Source organism: Durio zibethinus, chromosome 5, assembly GCF_047325235.1.
Source record: "Durio zibethinus cultivar Kanyao isolate XHJ-2024 chromosome 5, ASM4732523v1, whole genome shotgun sequence".
Lineage (NCBI taxonomy): Eukaryota > Viridiplantae > Streptophyta > Magnoliopsida > Malvales > Malvaceae > Durio > Durio zibethinus.
The window spans coordinates 1,583,101-1,600,284 of NC_143166.1; the positions used below are offsets into that span (position 1 = coordinate 1,583,101).

General features: G+C 33.9%; 3 protein-coding genes across 11 annotated transcripts; all 3 read left to right on the forward strand.

The window, feature by feature from the left end:
• The first annotated feature begins 17 nt into the window (after positions 1-17).
• On the forward strand, positions 18-4,148 carry LOC111281473 (cell division control protein 48 homolog B-like). 6 transcript variants are annotated; one of them, XR_016342059.1, is made up of 9 exons: positions 18-304; positions 391-435; positions 627-682; positions 820-1,502; positions 1,800-2,010; positions 2,180-2,477; positions 2,544-2,716; positions 3,254-3,330; positions 3,585-4,148. XR_016342059.1 is itself a non-coding variant. In XM_089760529.1 (9 exons), the coding sequence occupies exons 6-9, from the start codon at positions 1,955-1,957 to the stop codon at positions 3,267-3,269; spliced, it is 543 nt and encodes a 180-aa protein (XP_089616655.1). In that variant the 5' UTR covers positions 19-304; positions 391-435; positions 627-682; positions 820-1,031; positions 1,313-1,502; positions 1,800-1,954; the 3' UTR covers positions 3,270-4,148. The 6 variants fall into 6 exon arrangements, 5 of the variants coding, with proteins under 5 accessions (XP_089616655.1, XP_089616653.1, XP_089616652.1 ...); XM_089760529.1 differs by having other exon boundaries at positions 19-304; positions 820-1,031; positions 1,313-1,502; positions 3,254-4,148; XM_089760527.1 differs by having other exon boundaries at positions 19-304; positions 820-950; positions 1,313-1,502; positions 3,254-4,148.
• Positions 4,149-4,803: 655 nt separating this feature from the next.
• On the forward strand, positions 4,804-11,616 carry LOC111282584 (RNA helicase family protein). Of its 4 annotated transcripts, XM_022870728.2 has the most exons (13): positions 4,804-5,012; positions 5,117-5,163; positions 5,248-5,328; positions 5,429-5,645; positions 5,837-6,254; positions 6,649-6,852; positions 7,322-7,482; positions 7,771-7,956; positions 8,802-9,033; positions 9,155-9,351; positions 10,066-10,200; positions 10,410-10,601; positions 11,274-11,616. In XM_022870728.2, exons 1-12 carry the CDS (start codon positions 4,915-4,917, stop codon positions 10,588-10,590), a joined length of 2,157 nt encoding a protein of 718 aa, XP_022726463.2. In that variant the 5' UTR covers positions 4,804-4,914; the 3' UTR covers positions 10,591-10,601; positions 11,274-11,616. The 4 variants fall into 4 exon arrangements, with proteins under 4 accessions (XP_022726463.2, XP_022726466.1, XP_022726464.1 ...); XM_022870731.2 differs by lacking the exon at positions 10,410-10,601 and having other exon boundaries at positions 4,859-5,012; positions 10,052-10,200; positions 11,274-11,412; XM_022870729.2 differs by lacking the exon at positions 10,410-10,601 and having other exon boundaries at positions 4,860-5,012.
• Positions 11,617-12,528: 912 nt separating this feature from the next.
• Positions 12,529-16,147, forward strand: LOC111282362 (putative methylesterase 11, chloroplastic). The gene is made up of 5 exons (XM_022870414.2): positions 12,529-13,130; positions 14,372-14,608; positions 14,729-14,872; positions 15,382-15,513; positions 15,599-16,147. The coding sequence occupies exons 1-5, from the start codon at positions 12,657-12,659 to the stop codon at positions 15,929-15,931; spliced, it is 1,320 nt and encodes a 439-aa protein (XP_022726149.2). The 5' UTR covers positions 12,529-12,656; the 3' UTR covers positions 15,932-16,147.
• Positions 16,148-17,184: the final 1,037 nt, after the last annotated feature.

Consider the following 17,184-nt stretch of genomic DNA (forward strand, 5'->3'; position numbering starts at 1 on the left):
GCTATTCGAACTAAACGTTAAAACTAAATTTAATAAATTAAACTACTTAAACTGGACTGGACAATAATCGAATTCCAATTTTATCACAAGTATAACTTGCAAGCTTGATGTATCATTTACACCGACTCTTAGCAGCAGCAATAGCAATAGCATCATCGTTAACGGCGAGAAAAGTAGCGTAATTGAGGAGCAGTGGAAAGCTGAGGAAGCAATTGGAGGGAACGCCCAGGCTCTCCAATCCTTGAGAGAACTCATCGTTTTCACTCTTCTCTACTCTCGTGAAGCCCAAATGCTTGGCCTCAAAGTATCCAGCTTTACCTTTCTTCACTTTTTTATTTTCTCAATCTATAGCTTTGGTTTCGAGTTATTGGTTTCTGGGTTTTCTTTCAGTGGCCTCGTGGTTTGCTCCTATAGGGTCCACCAGGCACCGGGAAGGTAAGTGTCTTTATCAAACTATCTATCTCTCTCTTTTTTTCCTCTTCTTCAATTTTATCACCTTCTATGAATATCAAGAAAGCTAATATATAGTATTAGTTGTTGTTCTAAAACGGGTGATTTTCTATCTATTGCCAGTAGAGGGGAAAAAGGGAGAAAGATGATTAATTTGGTTTTGTTTGCCATGATAGACAAGCTTGGTAATTGCAATTGTTTGGGAATCCGGTGCCCATTTAATAGTTCTCAGGTACTGCATTTTTTTCCATTGATCTTTGTAATGATATGGAATTGCATCTATATGGTGCAAAAGTTATGTGTTCGAGTAGTTTGTTTTGTCATATTTTACTTTCAGTTGGTTTTATGATTTTTGGTTGTGTCTTGTAGTCCACATTCTGGAGAAAGTGAGAGAATTTTGCGGGAAGCTTTATCAAATGCACTATCCCATGCAAATTCGGGCAAACCATCTGTTATTTTTATTGATGAAATAGATGCACTCTGCCCTCGTTGTGTTTGAGGTATTGTAAGAAGTCAGAGCCACAACGAATGAATTTTTGAGAAAGAAGTTGAGAATTCATGGAATTGGAAATGAAACAAATGTATGATGGTTGATATCTTGGACTCGGTTATTGGGGGGAAAACAGAATGTATAACTAAAGTTGTATATGCCATTTTCTTTATCTACATTGCACTATAGGTTGCTATGGATGGCTCTCTTGGCTAAAAAAATTCATATTTTGATAATTGCAAAATTTGAGCAAAACCATCATACATAGTATGTTTTTCAGGATATGTGCGCATCTGCGCTTTGCATGTAATCAAGTGATGCTATTCTGAAGCACACTTTGGTTTCATTGAACTAACTATGCTTCAAATGCAGATGTGAGCAGGATGTTCGACTAACTATGCAACTCTTTACACTGATGGACTCCAATAAACCCTCACGAACTTCTGTTCCAAGATTTGTTGTGGTTACATCAATTAACAGGTTTTCTCTAATTCAGGTTGTGAGACACCATTCTTTTGTACGAGTTATGGAATACTCAGCCTTGTTTATGTTGAACTTATTGGTAAGCTTCTCTAGATTTTGCATAATGATTCAAACGGCATTCATATTGTTTGTCCTCTTATGCTAATATTGGATACTGATTAAATTGTATCATGCTTACTACTCTCCACTACGTTCTAAGCATTTCTCCAAGAGGCTTAAGGGTTTCTTGCTCTTATTTTTATTATTTACTAGTATCCTTCATTTATTGTTGGTTATGATGCTATTTGTTGTCAATTTAAATGCATTGGGCTTATAAATTTTGTACAGTCAATTGATCTCCTTAGTTTAATTCCTAATTTTTGCTAAAAAAATCCAGGCTATAATGTCTTAACTGATGGTATGGTGACACACTCATAGAGGGCTAGTTGCAGTCGCTCCTAACCTATTAGATTGAACTTTGTGGAAGTCATTATTTTTGTGCCTCAAGAGTGGATGCAATCGACCCAGCTCTAAGGAGGTTAGGACGCTTTGATGCTGAAGTTGAAGTTACCACGCCTAATGAAGAAGAACAATTTCAAAATTTCAAGGTAAGAATGAATTTCCCATGCATCTATGTTCCTTATATGTGTTGCTTTGCTTACTTCCACCAATCAGACACGCTAACTATATGAACATTTGTAAGCATGAGTTGGCACTGTAATAGTTGCTTGATTGGCATCCTGACTCACATTGCTTCAAGTCTTAAAGCATTTGTAGTCATTGTTTGCAGCTTTACACAAAGAAGGTTCCTTTGGATCCCAGTGTTGACTTGCAAGCTGTAGCTGCATCTTGCAATGGATATATTGGGGCTGCTTTGGAAGCTTTATGTCGTGAAGCAACCATGTTTGCAGTTAAAAGGTCCACGGATATAGGTGAAAACCCAGGTTTTCTTAGCTTAACAATGGAAGACTGGAAGCTTGCTAAGTTCATGGTTGGCCCAATCATAACAAGAGGTGTTACTGTGGAAATTCCAAAGCTGTCTTGGGAAGATATTGGAGGACTCAAAGACTTGAAGGTGAGCATTACATGTTTATTTAGTACTGGGATTCCTGGATTTCATTTTACATAAATTCATGAACAGAAAAAGCTCCGGCAAGCTGTTGAGTGGCCTATCAAACATTCAGCTGCATTTGCAAGGCTTCGGATATCACCTATGCATGGAATTCTTCTGCATGGACCTCCAGGATGCTCGACAAAAAAAACTCTTTCTAAAGCTGCTGCTCAAGCTGCCCAAGCTTCTTTTTTCTCTTTGAGGTTAGATAATCTTTTACTGTATAAATATGCTTCCAAGTCTGACATGCTTATCTACGTAAAATCTCAGCAGATAATGAAAGCTTCTACAAATGACCTACTAGTCTGTAGAGTTAGGATTTAATATGTTTACATTTGGCCTGTTGGCTTCAGGTGCAGAGGTACAGTCAATGTATGTTGTAGAGGGTGAAGCTTTGTTGCAAAATACATTTGTAGAGTACGTCTGGCAGCACCAAGCATAATTTTCTTTGATGAAGCTGCTGTTGCTGCTGCTAATTGGTTAATATGGAGTATTTTACTTGATAGAGTCATTGAAAGACCAAGGGTCTTTCTGTAAAATGTAGATTTTCTTGTATTCTAGGATTTTGTGTGCAACTCTTTCTGAAAAAGTTTAGAAATATGTTTTTTTCATGTTTTTTCTGTTTGTTAGACAAATATCCATCTGAGAAATAAGGATGTTGTCTAGTTTTCTTTGTGTGATTAGAATCCCTTTTTTCAAAAAATAAAAAAGGAGTCTAATCTGAATTAACTCTTTTTCAGGGGATTCTTGTTTTAGCTGCTACCAATTGACCTCATGCAATTGATGCTGCACTCATGCGCCCTGGACAATTGATCTGGTAAAAAACCCTGTTCTATCGTATGTCTGACTTGTGACTTTGCTGTTTCCCATTTCCAATGCAATCATATGGTTCCTCATTCCTTTCTAGCCTTTGAAAGGTGAAGCAATTGGAGTACACTATTAAATCTGGCATTTCTTCATCTAATTCATAGTTAGATATTCTGAAGTTTCTAGTTATGTGCCATGCATCAGAAAATACCTGAGCTCATTAAACTGTTGTTCGAATGGTCTTTAATCGGAACCTTGAAACAGAGAAGCAAAAAAAGCTTTGGGGCCATATCTATCATTTCCAACTTTTATTATCATGAACTATAGTTGCTTTATGTACCGCTACCTGATTTGGAATCTCGGTATGAGATCCTTTGTGTACATACACGGAACATGAAAACCGGGAATGACGTTGATTTGAGAAGAACAGCAGAAGAGACAAAGCTCTTCATGGGAGCCAAATAGGACGGTCGGTTTGTGCAGGCAATCCGGAACTGAGGGAAAACATATCTGCAACCATAGTCAGCAATCAACATTTCCAAACAGTGAACGAGATTGAATCTTATTCATCATTTACGAAAGACCAAGCCTCGATATCCCCAGCTGCCAAGTTCGAACCTAGTAGCAGCACCCAACATCAAGCCACAAGGCTAAAACCAAGTAATTCATGGTGTCTCTAGCATTTCCAATTGGTGTTCTAAGTGTCATGTTGCTTGTTGCTGGTAGATATCTGTTCATGTACACTGGACAAACTCTATATGAATTATTAGTGATTACATATTTGTAACAATTGTTTATTTATGGAGCTTTTCGTTTTTTTCCTTCTCATTGAATATGATATTGCTGAAGTTTTAGCAAAAGAATACATGCATCTATTTTCTTTTTATATAAATTTTATTAAGAAATTTAATTTTCAATTTCAATAATGACATTTTAAGGTAGTAGTATAATTTTCTTAAAACAACTTATCATTAAATAGATAAAATAATTTAAAACATAATATGATGACATAATATGAATATGATATGAATATAAGACACGTTATATGAACATAAAAAATGAATATAAAAAATGAATATAACGTAACTTAAAATGTTAATAATAATTATATCTAAATTTAATAAAATAAAAAATATATATTTTATTTTTTTACATGAATTATAACATAAAATTTTTGTGTAAAATATGATAAAAATATACAAATTTTAATATTTTACATAATATAAATATATAAATAATTAAATTTAAATTTAATTATTTCATGTTATCATGTTATCGGTTTAAAGAAATTGACATCACAGTCTCTTTTTTTTCTTGGGTATGCTTTTTTTGCAAAAAAAAAAAATCTGTTCTTGTCTAAATTTTTTTTTTTTTTAAAGAAAACGGTTGTCTAAAATCTTTAAAAAGGAAAAGTTAAAATACCACGTGGCGCGTCTCTACTGGCTTACTAAAACATCGTCGCCAAACAGCAACTGTTACTGGAAGCAATGGAAACGACGCCGTTCAATTCTCTGATTCCATTTTAGCGGGTTTAGATTTTGTAACAGGTAGAAAAGGGTTTTTAAGTTTCTTCTTTTTCAGTTGGAGAGCAAAGATGCCTTCAATGGCGCAAACCCAAAAGCCCAACGGCAACCTCTCCTTTAACCACACCAATAACAACAACAATAACAACAAACCCAACTTCTTTTCTAGGTCTATTCTTCACTTTTCTTTCTTTTTCTTGCTTTTTTTTTTTTCGCTCAGAAAAACTGAATAAAAATTCAATTTTTGAATCTAATAATTACTTGAATTTGCAGGAGACAAAAGATTTTAGAGCAGCGGAAGTCCCTTCCTATTGCTTCAGGTTGTTAGATTACTAAAGTCTCTTCCTTTATTATTACGTTTTTGCTTTTCTATTATAAAAGGGTTGTTCCTTTTGCTTGTGTAGTTGAGAGAAGACTTATTGAGGAGGTTCGAAAACATGATATTTTGATTATTGTTGGTGAAACAGGAAGTGGGAAAACAACCCGTGAGTATTAGTATTCTTTGGTTTTTTTTTTTTTTTTTTCTTTTTTGCTGTTGAATTTGATAATATGGTGATATTTATGGGCTGGCATATTTCTATGTAGAGATACCTCAGTTTTTATTCAATGCTGGGTTCTGTCGTGATGGGAAATGTATTGGGGTAACGCAGCCTAGGCGTGTTGCTGCTGTTACCGTTGCAAAAAGGGTAGCTGATGAATGTGGTGTTGAGTTAGGCCAGAAAGTTGGGTATTCTATTAGGTTTGAGGATGTCACTTCTAGCTCAACAAGGATCAAGTACATGACAGATGGATTACTTCTTAGGTAATCTTTTTTTTTTTTTGCATGGTAATGACACGTTGGTTTTTATATGGTTTTAGAACATATAGATGAATTGTTAATGAACATTAGAAATATTGTCAAGTTATAATATGGTGGATTGACTACTCTTTGGGATTGTCATTTTTGATAATTTAGTCAGGTGTGAGCTGATATGAGGTTTTTTGTGCTTTCAGGGAGGCACTTTTGGATCCTTATCTTAGTAGGTATTCAGTGATAATTGTTGATGAAGCTCATGAGAGAACTGTCCACACTGATGTATTGTTGGGTTTACTGAAAAGGGTACAAAACGTGAGGTCCAAATATATAAAAGACCACACTAGTGTTGGTCATAAGAGGGCAAGCAATGGTGCAATATTGGAGAAAGAAAATGCGGATCCATCCATCAGTATTTTAAAGCAATGCCAGGGAAGAAAATTAACACCTTTGAAAGTAATCATAATGTCTGCCAGCTTGGATGCACGTGTTTTCTCTGAATACTTTGGTGGTGCAAGAGCCGTTCACATTCAAGGGCGACAGTTTCCAGTGGATGTATTTTATACTGTTGATCCCCAGACAGATTATTTAGATTCAGCTATTGTCACCATATTCCAGGTTTGTTGTCAATACTCATTAGGATTGTTATCATTGGTACTGCATCTTTGCACTGGTTCTGGCATTCAAAGTTCATGTTGAATGGCTGCTGATTTTTGTTTACCAGAATTCTTTTGTGGTTATCAATTTTAATCGGCCATCTATATTTCTGCATTTATTCTGTTCTCAATCTGTCTATTGTTTTTTCTGAATTGATAAATTACTTTGTTTATCATAATTTTTTGTTCTTTAGTTATGATAAATGTTGAAGGTATACTTATATGCATTTTTATAAATTTGTGGGAATCTATCTCCTTGTCTTTTCCCAAACAATGCACATTATGGAAGCATTGAAATATTTTTGTTAAATATTAATCATATGGGTCCTGATATGTACCTTTCTTCACTTTATTAGATTCATTCAGAGGAGGCGCCTGGTGACATTCTTGTATTTTTGACTGGGCAAGAAGAGATTGAATCTGTTGAAAAACAAATCCAGGAGAATTTAAAACAATTACCTGAAGATAGGCGAAAAATATCAACAGTTTCTATATTCTCATCTCTTCCTTCAGAACAGCAAATGCGAGTTTTTGCACCTGCTCCTGCAGGGTTCCGTAAGGTAGCTTCATAATTATCTTAGATTATGTGTACAATCTGGTGACCTTCATGTATAGTAATTAATGTAGGAAATACACACTGTGCATAATGTTTCCACTTGCCGGTATGAGAATTATCTGCAATGTAATACGCATACATTACCAAATTCATTTTTAACCAGACTGTTCTTAATGTTAAAAAAATATAGAGATTGCAAGTGTATATATTCTCCAAATTCTATGTAGATCATACTGGTAAAATTTTACAGCTTGTATCTTTACACTATAACGCAGTTTTACCTTAAAGATGTATTTGGCTTGAATAACACTCTAGTCTTCTACACTTTTTTTGTCGTCTGACGTCTTATTTTTTTTTCCTTTTTTTCATTTTAGTTTGTCAGGTAAAATTCTCAAGCTGTAAGTGAAAAAAGTATTTGATGAAACGTTCATTCGGGTGATCAGTTAATCATTTCATTGCATTTTTATGTTTAGGTTATACTGGCAACCAATATTGCGGAGACATCAGTGACAATTCCTGGAATTAAGTATGTTATAGATCCTGGAGTTGTTAAAGCACGCTCCTATGATCCAGTCAAAGGGATGGAATCGTTGATTATTGTTCCAACCTCAAAAGCACAAGCAATCCAGAGAAGGTAGGGGGTGAACAATAAACATTCTTTTTAGATTTAAGCCTTAGTTGATATCAGTTTATTGAGTGGTTTGTTGAGGGAGTCATAACTCATGGTGTGTTGCTAGTATTTTTTCTTAAACTGTTGATTCTATTTTATATGCTTCTATATGGTGACTTGCATTTCATTTTTTCTTGATGTTTGACTTATTTGTATGGCCTTTTTCTCTTGTAAGGTTCTTGACAAACGTGAATGGTTAAAATGATGGTTTTTCTAATATAAATCATAATGATAATAATTTTCTTGCTGTAGTGGACGTGCAGGGCGTGAAGGACCTGGGAAGTGTTTCCGTCTCTACCGAGAGAGTGAGTTTGAGAAGCTTGAGGATTCAACCAAGCCTGAGATTAAGCGGTGCAACCTCTCGAATGTCATTTTGCAACTTAAGGCCCTTGGCATCGATGATATATTTGGGTTTGACTTCATAGAGAAACCCTCAAGGTGAACTTCTTTAGAGGTTTTCCTTAATTTAGTTGTATATCTATGCATTTTTGTTGACGAGTTATTGCTTGAGCCTTTGAGCATCAATAGAACTTAATTAGGTTAATTTCAGCTAATTGTGTAGATCTCTTTTGCTTTATCTATCGTTATTTACAGATCATACAATATCGTTTGTGATGAAAACATCTACCCAATCTGAATTTTGTTCTTCCTCTTTCCTTGTAGTAGTTTGTAGTGTCCCCAGCTTGAAAGTTATCCATCCACTATGGACAACCAGATGGCAGGCCTACTTTTTGTTGTTCTTAGTAATATTAATGAAAAAAACAGTGCATCCAAAAATTTAGTTAAAATTGATGTCAACCTGTTTCTGCAGTTGGTTGGATCTTGAAGTTTGTTTTGGGCTGTTTATAATTTGGTAAAAACCATGTCTTCTTGAGATCTTAACATAAAATCATAATACATATCATTGTCTGCTGAGGATCTTTGCCAAACATAGTCATGATAGTCATGACTCATGAGAGAGGTGATCTACATGTCTAATAATTTAACATTCTGTACAAGCATCTGCTTTGAAGACTTGAACCCCTCTTCCACTCATTTAGTCATTCCTTAAAATAGGCCTTTTCTCAAAATGTCCTTTCTCTCTTTTGTTCTCATATGTTATAATTGGCTTCTTGGGTTCATCAATTTGTGTCTGCTGTTTGAGTCTTACATTACTTGTTTGAAAGATAATGTCGGTAACCATTCAGAAAATTTGGATAAATTGGATTTGGTTTATTGCTGCTTAATTTTCCCTTTTTTATATGGTATATAACGATGAGTGGCTCTTATTCATATTTGAACAGGGCAGCTATTAAAAAATCAGTGGAGGAGTTGATCTTGCTAGGCGCTTTTACAGATGAATACAAACTATCAGATCCAGTTGGTCATCAAATGGCTCGGCTTCCATTAGATCCCATTTATTCTAAAGCTCTCATCCTAGCTAGCCAGTTCAACTGCCTGGAAGAAATGTTGATTGCTGTTGCAATGCTCTCAGTAGAATCTATTTTTTATGAGCCACGTGAGAAGTTAGATGAAGTATGCGCTTGTCTGTTATTATTTTCATGCATGTGGACTTAGATGTTTTGCTCTAGTTCTAGGTTCTTTTCACCCTATTAATGATAAAGAAAAGCATAACGTACTTTTTCTTATTGTACAGGCAAGAACTGCAAAGAAATGCTTTGCAAGTCCTGAGGGAGACCATCTCACTTTGATTAATGTATATCGAGCATCTAATGAGTTATTGGAGAAAAATTCAGAGGTTGGCAAGGAAAAGCGTATAAAAATTCTCAGAAAATGGTGCAAGGAAAATTTTATCAATAGCCGTTCTTTAAGACATGCCCGTGACATCCACAGGTTGGACACACTCACTCATATTTAATTTGTTGGATTTCTCCTTTCACACACAATAGACACACTCCTGTTAAACAAGGGTCCAGGGAACCTTTTCAAAAGCTCTTATACGTTAGGAGTGTAAATGATAAATTACGGCTTGCAAGCTACTCAGGCTTGGCTCAGTCATTGTTGAGCTTAGCTCGAGCTCTAGCGGCTCGACTTATCAAGCAAGTTGAGTTTGAGTATCTTAATGCCTGACTCAAATGACTTGCGAGTTTAATCGAGCTTTTATATTTTCATATATATTTTTATTATTTTAATTAGAAAATTACTATTTTGCCTTTATATATATATATATATATATATCAATTTGAGCTCAAGCTCGAGTTCAAGTATAAGCACAAATAATCGAGTTTGAAGTCGAATATAGGAATTGAATTCGTTCTGTATTTGGTAAACGAGTCTCATTAAGTGAACTCAAGTAGTTCGATTTTTATTTTGAGTTGAGCTCAAGCTTAAAAATTAAACTTGTTCAAACTTAAACCGAGTTTTGAATAATGAGTTTTGAGTCAAGCTCAAGCTTCTCAGTATATCAGCTCGGCTCAGCTCAATTTCACCTCTACTATACATCTAATAAATTGGTAATTAGTAATTCTTGTGCTTTTTTTCTTGGCAATGTTGTCTCCAAAAACCTGTAAGTATTGATCTCTAAATTAATTAGGTGCTTTATTGCAGTCAAATCTGGCGACATGTTGAACAGATGGGCCTTTGTATTTCTTCTTGTGGAGATGACACACTTCAGTTCCGCAGATGCCTTGCAGCTGCTTTTTTCCTCAATGCGGCTTTGAAGCAGCCTGAAGGAACATACAGGTTTACTTTTGGCAAGCTTGTCGATGTTTATCTAGTCGTAACTCTTTATAGTGGAGCATTCATTTTTAAGGATATACTCAATATTTTCTAACTTGTTCTCCCCTTGTTTTATGGTCACTTTTATCCTATTAGATCAGCATTTATTGTTAGTTTAGTTATTCAATAGGTCCTTACAAGAGCTCTCTCACATTTACCTAATCAAATGGCAGGGCTTTGGCAAGTGGTGAGGTGGTGCAGATCCACCCTACATCTGTATTATTCCGGACAAAAGCTGACTGCATTATTTTCAACGAGTTTGTCAAAACTACTAATAAGTACATCCGCAACATAACAATAATTGATGGCTTTTGGTTGACTGAGCTAGCCCCCCACTTTTATGCCAAGCAGTAATAATATTTCTGGTATGAGTACTAACCAATAATATTCTTGGGTATTATTTCGGTTCATCATTTGATCATGTTGTTGACGCTCTAAAACAATGACATTACTTGTTTGCATTGGAACTGGATAATTTCTGCTGAATATTTTCCAACATATTAGGGGTGGAAAAGAAGAATGCCTTTGCAGAGTCCATTATAGAATGGTTTAATCTGAGTTGTACGGTAGTCGTTTACAAATAATACATGCACAATCTATATTTGTGCCTAGCTTTGTAAAATTTTAAGGTTTAGGATCGATGTTTTGGCTCTTAGCTTAAATGTTGGAAAATGAACTTGATCTTATATGATATATATTTAATAATTAAGCCACTTCACACTTTTCTATGATCACTTCTCATGCCTCTTTGACATCTAATAATTCCCAGAGCTGCTGACTCTGATATTTTAAGTTACGTCCTGCGACAGCAAAAGATGTTGGTTGGAGGTTTGGCATTCTTAACTAGATATCTATTGTTTACATTTGAGATAAGTGGCCTTGATGCAATCGTTTCAACATTGAAATTTAGTTATGCCCTCACGGTTCAAATTTTGAGTGCTGTCACAGATAGGATAGCTGAGAAATTTTGGAAATAGTCTCAACTTCTGAATAGCTATAGCTTTCTGATGGAGTTCCATGGAATTTCTGATGCGTAGGTTGACGAAGGGAAGGCTTTTTCCATTCATGAACATTGGCATCTCTGCTGAAGCAATCCAAACTGCAGATCTCAAGAAGTTGACAGCATATTTGAGTTGATAGTAGGACTTACAGTTTACCAACTCCCTCCACATGACAGGCTAGTTTTTACCAGTTTTAGTTGTTTGTATTTTCTTCATACAATCACATTCCTCTACCTGTAAAGTTACAAAGCCAATTGGCTGCCTGCCCCTCGTGTAGTTGTTGCTCCTCATTTTAGAATCAAGAATACCTGTAAAGCCTTAAGAGTATTGATTAAACCTAGTTTGCTTGAATCATAAATATTCTTATTATTATTTTTAACAGATTGTAATGTTTCTATGTATTTCTTTAGGGAGCGAGGGTAATCATCTTGTTGGCTAGATGATTTGCCAATTAAATTTTATCTCTTTCAATGAATGAATACCCATATGAGTTTGATTTTATATATTATTAGTGAAATTTTTTTAATTTTACAATCGAGATAAAAAGATTGGTATTTTTTTTATTTTTTAATATATTTTAAATAATATGTATTGATTTGCTAATTCTATTAGAAGAATCTAAAAATTTAATTGTACATGAAATAATTTTTTAAAATATAAAAATTATGCTACACATTTTAAATGATATCATCTATATGTTCATGTTCTCCACCGAGTAATAGCGGAGGTCAATAAAAAGTACACCAAATTCCTGATTAAATTTTAATTTTCATTCAAAGTGGAATCTCATGGGGAGAACTTAGTAGATTGGGTTGGTCCAAGATTCATCATATACCTAATTATGTAGTTTTACATTAGAATAAGATTAAGATTACATCTTTTCAGACATGTTTTTATCATTCTTTTTTCTTGTTTCTACTCAAACCGCCCAACATTAATCTTGTAAGATGGTTCAATTGTTTTTTTTTTTTTTTTTAACATCTTCAACATATAATTAATAAAAAAATTAGGACAACGGATTTATATTGCAACTTTGCTGTCTTGGTTTATAAGCTAAGTCTTTGCTTTGATTTTGTATAAATATGTAAGAAAACTCGTTAAGGACAAAATTAAACCCATGATGTAACTCCGGCCATTATTAAATATTTTTTTTTATCAATTAATATATCATTAGAGTTGATATTTGAAAATAATAAGTTCAAAAAAGTTTATTTATGTAATGTCATTTTCAATCAAATAAATAATAAGGTTTAAAGGTATATTAAGAATAAAAAAAAAAAACATAATAAAGACTTGTCTTGATAAAATTATTAAGTTAAAGAGCTTATTGGCCAACAAAATTTCATGCAAAAGCAACCTTCAAGCTTCTGTCTCTGTTTTATTCAGAAGAACAACAACAGAAGATAGGCGGAGGTTGTTATGGGAAATGCGTTTGGTTGCATCTTGCCTGACGGTGCAAACGCGTCATCGAAGAGAGTTTCAAGCAGGCAGGATCCTCCGCCCCCTCCACGCCCTCTAACTTTACCCTTCCCCTCCTCTGCCTCCGCCTCTTCCTCCTGGACTCCTTTCTTCAATGGAAGCAGGCCGAGCTTGTCATCTCTATTTCCTTCTACTTCTTCAAGGAAGAAGAAGAAAAACAAGAGGGGATCATCGTCAGGGAGTCTTGACCTTGACGACCATGAGTCTTCTATTATCCAAGAACAAGCTATTGCCGCTGCCTTATTGTATCGACATCATCAGATAAACGGTTCCCTTCCTTTTATCCGATCAACTTCGGTTGTTCATCCCTCACCGGGTTCAAAGAAACAACGTTTCCCGAGGAGTTCAAGCACCAGGCAACCTTCACTATCCGATCCTATGATAAACCGTCAACAACTTGTTCATAGCCAGCAGGTTTGACTTCGATGATATTCAATAACTTTGGGTTTTTTTTAGATTTTTCTTTTATTTGTTGCATATATATATATATATATATATATATATTCTCATGGTTATAAATCATAATATTTAGTTTGAACATAATCTATTTAAAAAAAAAAGTGTAGCAGCTATATATATTCATATATATGGAAGATATTTCATGAATAATTTCAATTTAATTCTTTGTTTTATTTTATATTAATTGAAAAGTCACGAAGGGTTGCTTAGAAAATTAACCATAAAAATTTTAATTAGGAATTTAAATAAATAAATAAATAAATAAATTATTTTGACAAATGCATTATAAGTTTGTTTTAGATTGAAGTGTGAATTTACGATTTTACTTGATTACATCAATTTTAATGAACTTAATTCTTAATTTTTTATTGAAAATTAATTAAAAAACAATTGATAACTATTTGTCATTAATTTCGACCACAAAGTCTTTTTGACATGAATGCTAACTTGATTTTTATTTTGTCACATAACACACATTAACACAGAAAAACATTTACTTTTTATAAAAAAATATTAAAAGAAGTTTTTACATTAATTTACTATATTATCATTAAAAAGTTATAATAAAATCTTACAATATTAGATATATATATATATATATGTGTGTGTGTGTGTGAATTTAGGTGGTGAATTACTCTTTTATAATTTGAATATTGCCTCAGTCAATCATTTTTAGCCATAACAGTTGACTAAGTTGGTCAAAGTGTTGATTCTCTGATATTTTATCAACCTCTTCTAGAAATCATTTGGTAGTGGTGACTGGTGACCTTATATTATTGCAGAAATTGTAGTCATGGGAGATTTTCTATTTGGTTCAAATGGATTGGTCATCCATTATATTGCTATAAAATTAGTACATGAGATCATCATCATTCAAAATTTCAAAGTTTTCATTGTCTAATCCACATTTATTTTCCATCTTGGAATTGTCATATGGTTGAAAACTGAAAAGTTCAACAAAATAGGGCTGATAGGTGGACTTTGGCCACCTTTGAATTTTGCAGAAAGAAAGTATATATTTTCCATGAATAGAATTTCTCTTATTTTTTTTCATATATATTTGAGATTGTTAGGATCGAACCGTAAAACTGATGAATAAAATTTTTCATATTTATTATGTTTGTATATATAAATTTAAGTAAAATGATTGATATATTGGAACTTAGCTAGCTAGTTAATCAACATTCTTCCTCCAGGTAGAGAACACGGATGGTGTTGAAACTAAGCATTTTGTGCTTGTCCATGGAGGTGGGTTTGGTGCTTGGTGTTGGTATAAAACAATGACACTTTTGGAGGAAAATGGATTTCAAGTTGATGCTGTTGACTTAACTGGTTCTGGAGTTAGTTCTTTTGATACCAACAGCATTACTTCTTTGGCACAGTATGTAAAACCACTCACTGATATCTTTGATAAGCTAGAAGACGGGAAGAAGGTTGGTGAATTTCATATTTCAAAGTTACTTCAAGAGAAAAAAAAAAAAATGCTGCAGCCTGTAGATTAATTATGGTTGATTGACCATGCCAGAATTTGGTTCCTTGGTTTGAACATGCAGGTCATTTTGGTGGGACATGATTTTGGTGGCGCTTGTATATCTTTTGTGATGGAGTTATATCCATCTAAGATTGCAAAAGCTGTTTTTATAGCTGCAGCAATGTTAACTTGTGGTCAGAGTACCCTGGATATGTTCTCCCAACAGGTTTGATTTGCGGCACTTTGTACATTGAATTCAAGAAAGAATCAGCTAGCAATAGAAAGATCCAAACTGCCTCTGATTAATTACCTTAATAATCAGACACAACTCAAGTAACTGATGAACTGATGAACAAACTTTGCTACATTCATGATTTGTTGGTTTAATTAACGAACTCTGAAATGTTGTTAGTGATCATTTGTTAAGTTTAATAAACAAATATTAACAAACAGATAAAGGTTACATTCACTAACTGTTTGTCAAATCGTTCACTTCCACGTTGCAAACGAATAGAATATGAAAAACTTTACTATATTCGTAATCTGTTTGTTTAATTAATGTACCCTAAAATATTGTTTGTGATTGTTTGTTAAACTAATAAATGAACATAAATGAACAGAAACCCTATCTTGCTGTTATAGAAAGTGCTAAGACTCGAAGGCTAAGTTCCTGATCCTGATATGAAGTTAATTGAACTGCTGTGCAACGTAATCTAATACTTTGCTCTATTCCAGATGGATTCAAATGATCTAATGCGACAGGCTCAGATATTTTTGTATGCCAATGGTAATAATAACCCTCCAACAGCTGTTGATCTCGACAAAACATTGTTGAGAGACTTGTTCTTCAATCAAAGTTCTGCCAAGGTATTGTTTCCAAAAACATCATAGTTACATTGAGAATTTGGGATTGTAATGTCATTGCAAAGGATGATAAATGATTTTCTTCCAGGATGTTGCCCTGGCATCAGTATCAATGAGACCAATTCCTTTCGCACCGGTTTTAGAGAAGCTTTCTCTTTCTGATATGAACTATGGCTCCATCCGACGTTTCTATATAAAAACTCAAGAAGATTGTGCCATTACCATCCCTTTACAGGATGCCATGATAAAATCCAACCCACCAGAACAAGTTTTCCAGCTTAAGGGTTCTGATCATGCCCCTTTTTTCGCAAGGCCTCAAGGGTTACACAAGATACTTACAGAAATAGCAAAGATTCCACCAAAGCAAGCCTGTGGCAGTACACCTGAGCTAAGGCATCTTTGGGAATATGACACATTCTGATCTGCAACTGCTGCATTTTGTGATATTTGCGATCAGAACCATGTCCATGCATGTGAGATTAAAACTAACCCACCATCAAATTATTCATAATCATGTGCATGCATATATATATATGCTGTTGTATTCCTATTTGTAATGTGCAAATTCTGTCATCCAGCATTTTTACTTGTACCTCTATATTGTTGATAAAATCTATGATTCCCGTATTAACAACCATTTTTATAAGGAACATAAACCAACTTAGACATCATTCCTTACAGCAAAAACAAAATGATTTTGAACCCACAGCTCAACTCAGTTACTTCGGTAACTTCATGCAATTATCTCTTCGACACCTGCAACTGCTTTTTTTATTCTCATATTATGATCTCTTTTGTACTAAAGAAACAAAATGATTTCTCCTCTGCTTTGGCCAGCTACATAATTGGGTCAATTACATGATAATTATATGGAAAATAACTAAATTATACAGCAAAAAGCTGAGTTTATGCCTCCTCATTGGTGCCATGGCCTACCAAAAAACTTGCTAACAAGAATCTACCACCAACCACCAATGCAAAATGATAAGGGAAGAATAAAAAACCTGTAGCTGAGATTTTTGCCTTTAGATTTGGTACCATCATACCTACCTACCAGATTTTCAGATGTTTAGCCTAGCAAATTTTAACACCATTTCAAATCCAAGTTAGATGCAATGAATTTGTGCATAACTTAATGAAACCCATTTTCCCTTCATTATGAATCTGTTGAAATTTCATTACCAAAATTTTCAACACACTTTGTCCTTGGTGATATGCTATTAAAAGGTTCATCCCCCTTTAATTTTTTTTAGTTTGAGGATAGTAATTAATAAACTTGGTAAGGGAGGAATTATTTTCTTACCAACTTTCAATCATTACAATGGATATTTCCAAAATAAAATTTTAAATGTATTAAATTGATATAAATATTACATTTTTTAAATCATTCATCCAATAAAACTTAGATACCTTTGATCATTTTATATAAAAATTTTTAAATTCTACAAAAAAAAAAAGTTCCACTTGTGACAAAAAAAAAAAAGAAGAGAAAAAGACAATATTAGGAGACAAACGACAGCGTTTTCTCATCATTTCAGTTTGCAGATTGCTGGTTGCACAGGTGATGCCAGATAATCTCCCCCACATCTTTGGGAGAGAAAAAAAATAAAAAAAATTGAAAATTGATTTAAAATTATAATATTTGATTTGATTGGGATTGATTTTTTTTTTATC

Excerpts from the sequence above, each read along its gene's own strand:
- LOC111281473 (XM_089760526.1), top strand. The coding sequence starts at position 1,955 with ATGCTGAAGTTGAAGTTACCACGCCTAATGAAGAAGAACAATTTCAAA. Across the intron at positions 2,011-2,179 it reads AACAATTTCAAAATTTCAAG|TCATTGTTTGCAGCTTTACA; the intron begins GTAAGAATGAAT and ends AAGCATTTGTAG. Across the intron at positions 2,478-2,543 it reads GAGGACTCAAAGACTTGAAG|AAAAAGCTCCGGCAAGCTGT; the intron begins GTGAGCATTACA and ends ATTCATGAACAG.
- LOC111282584 (XM_022870728.2), top strand. The coding sequence starts at position 4,915 with ATGCCTTCAATGGCGCAAACCCAAAAGCCCAACGGCAACCTCTCCTTT. Across the intron at positions 5,164-5,247 it reads GTCCCTTCCTATTGCTTCAG|TTGAGAGAAGACTTATTGAG; the intron begins GTTGTTAGATTA and ends TTGCTTGTGTAG. Across the intron at positions 10,201-10,409 it reads CAGCCTGAAGGAACATACAG|GGCTTTGGCAAGTGGTGAGG; the intron begins GTTTACTTTTGG and ends ATCAAATGGCAG.
- LOC111282362 (XM_022870414.2), top strand. The coding sequence starts at position 12,657 with ATGGGAAATGCGTTTGGTTGCATCTTGCCTGACGGTGCAAACGCGTCA. Across the intron at positions 14,609-14,728 it reads AGCTAGAAGACGGGAAGAAG|GTCATTTTGGTGGGACATGA; the intron begins GTTGGTGAATTT and ends TTGAACATGCAG. Across the intron at positions 14,873-15,381 it reads TGGATATGTTCTCCCAACAG|ATGGATTCAAATGATCTAAT; the intron begins GTTTGATTTGCG and ends GCTCTATTCCAG.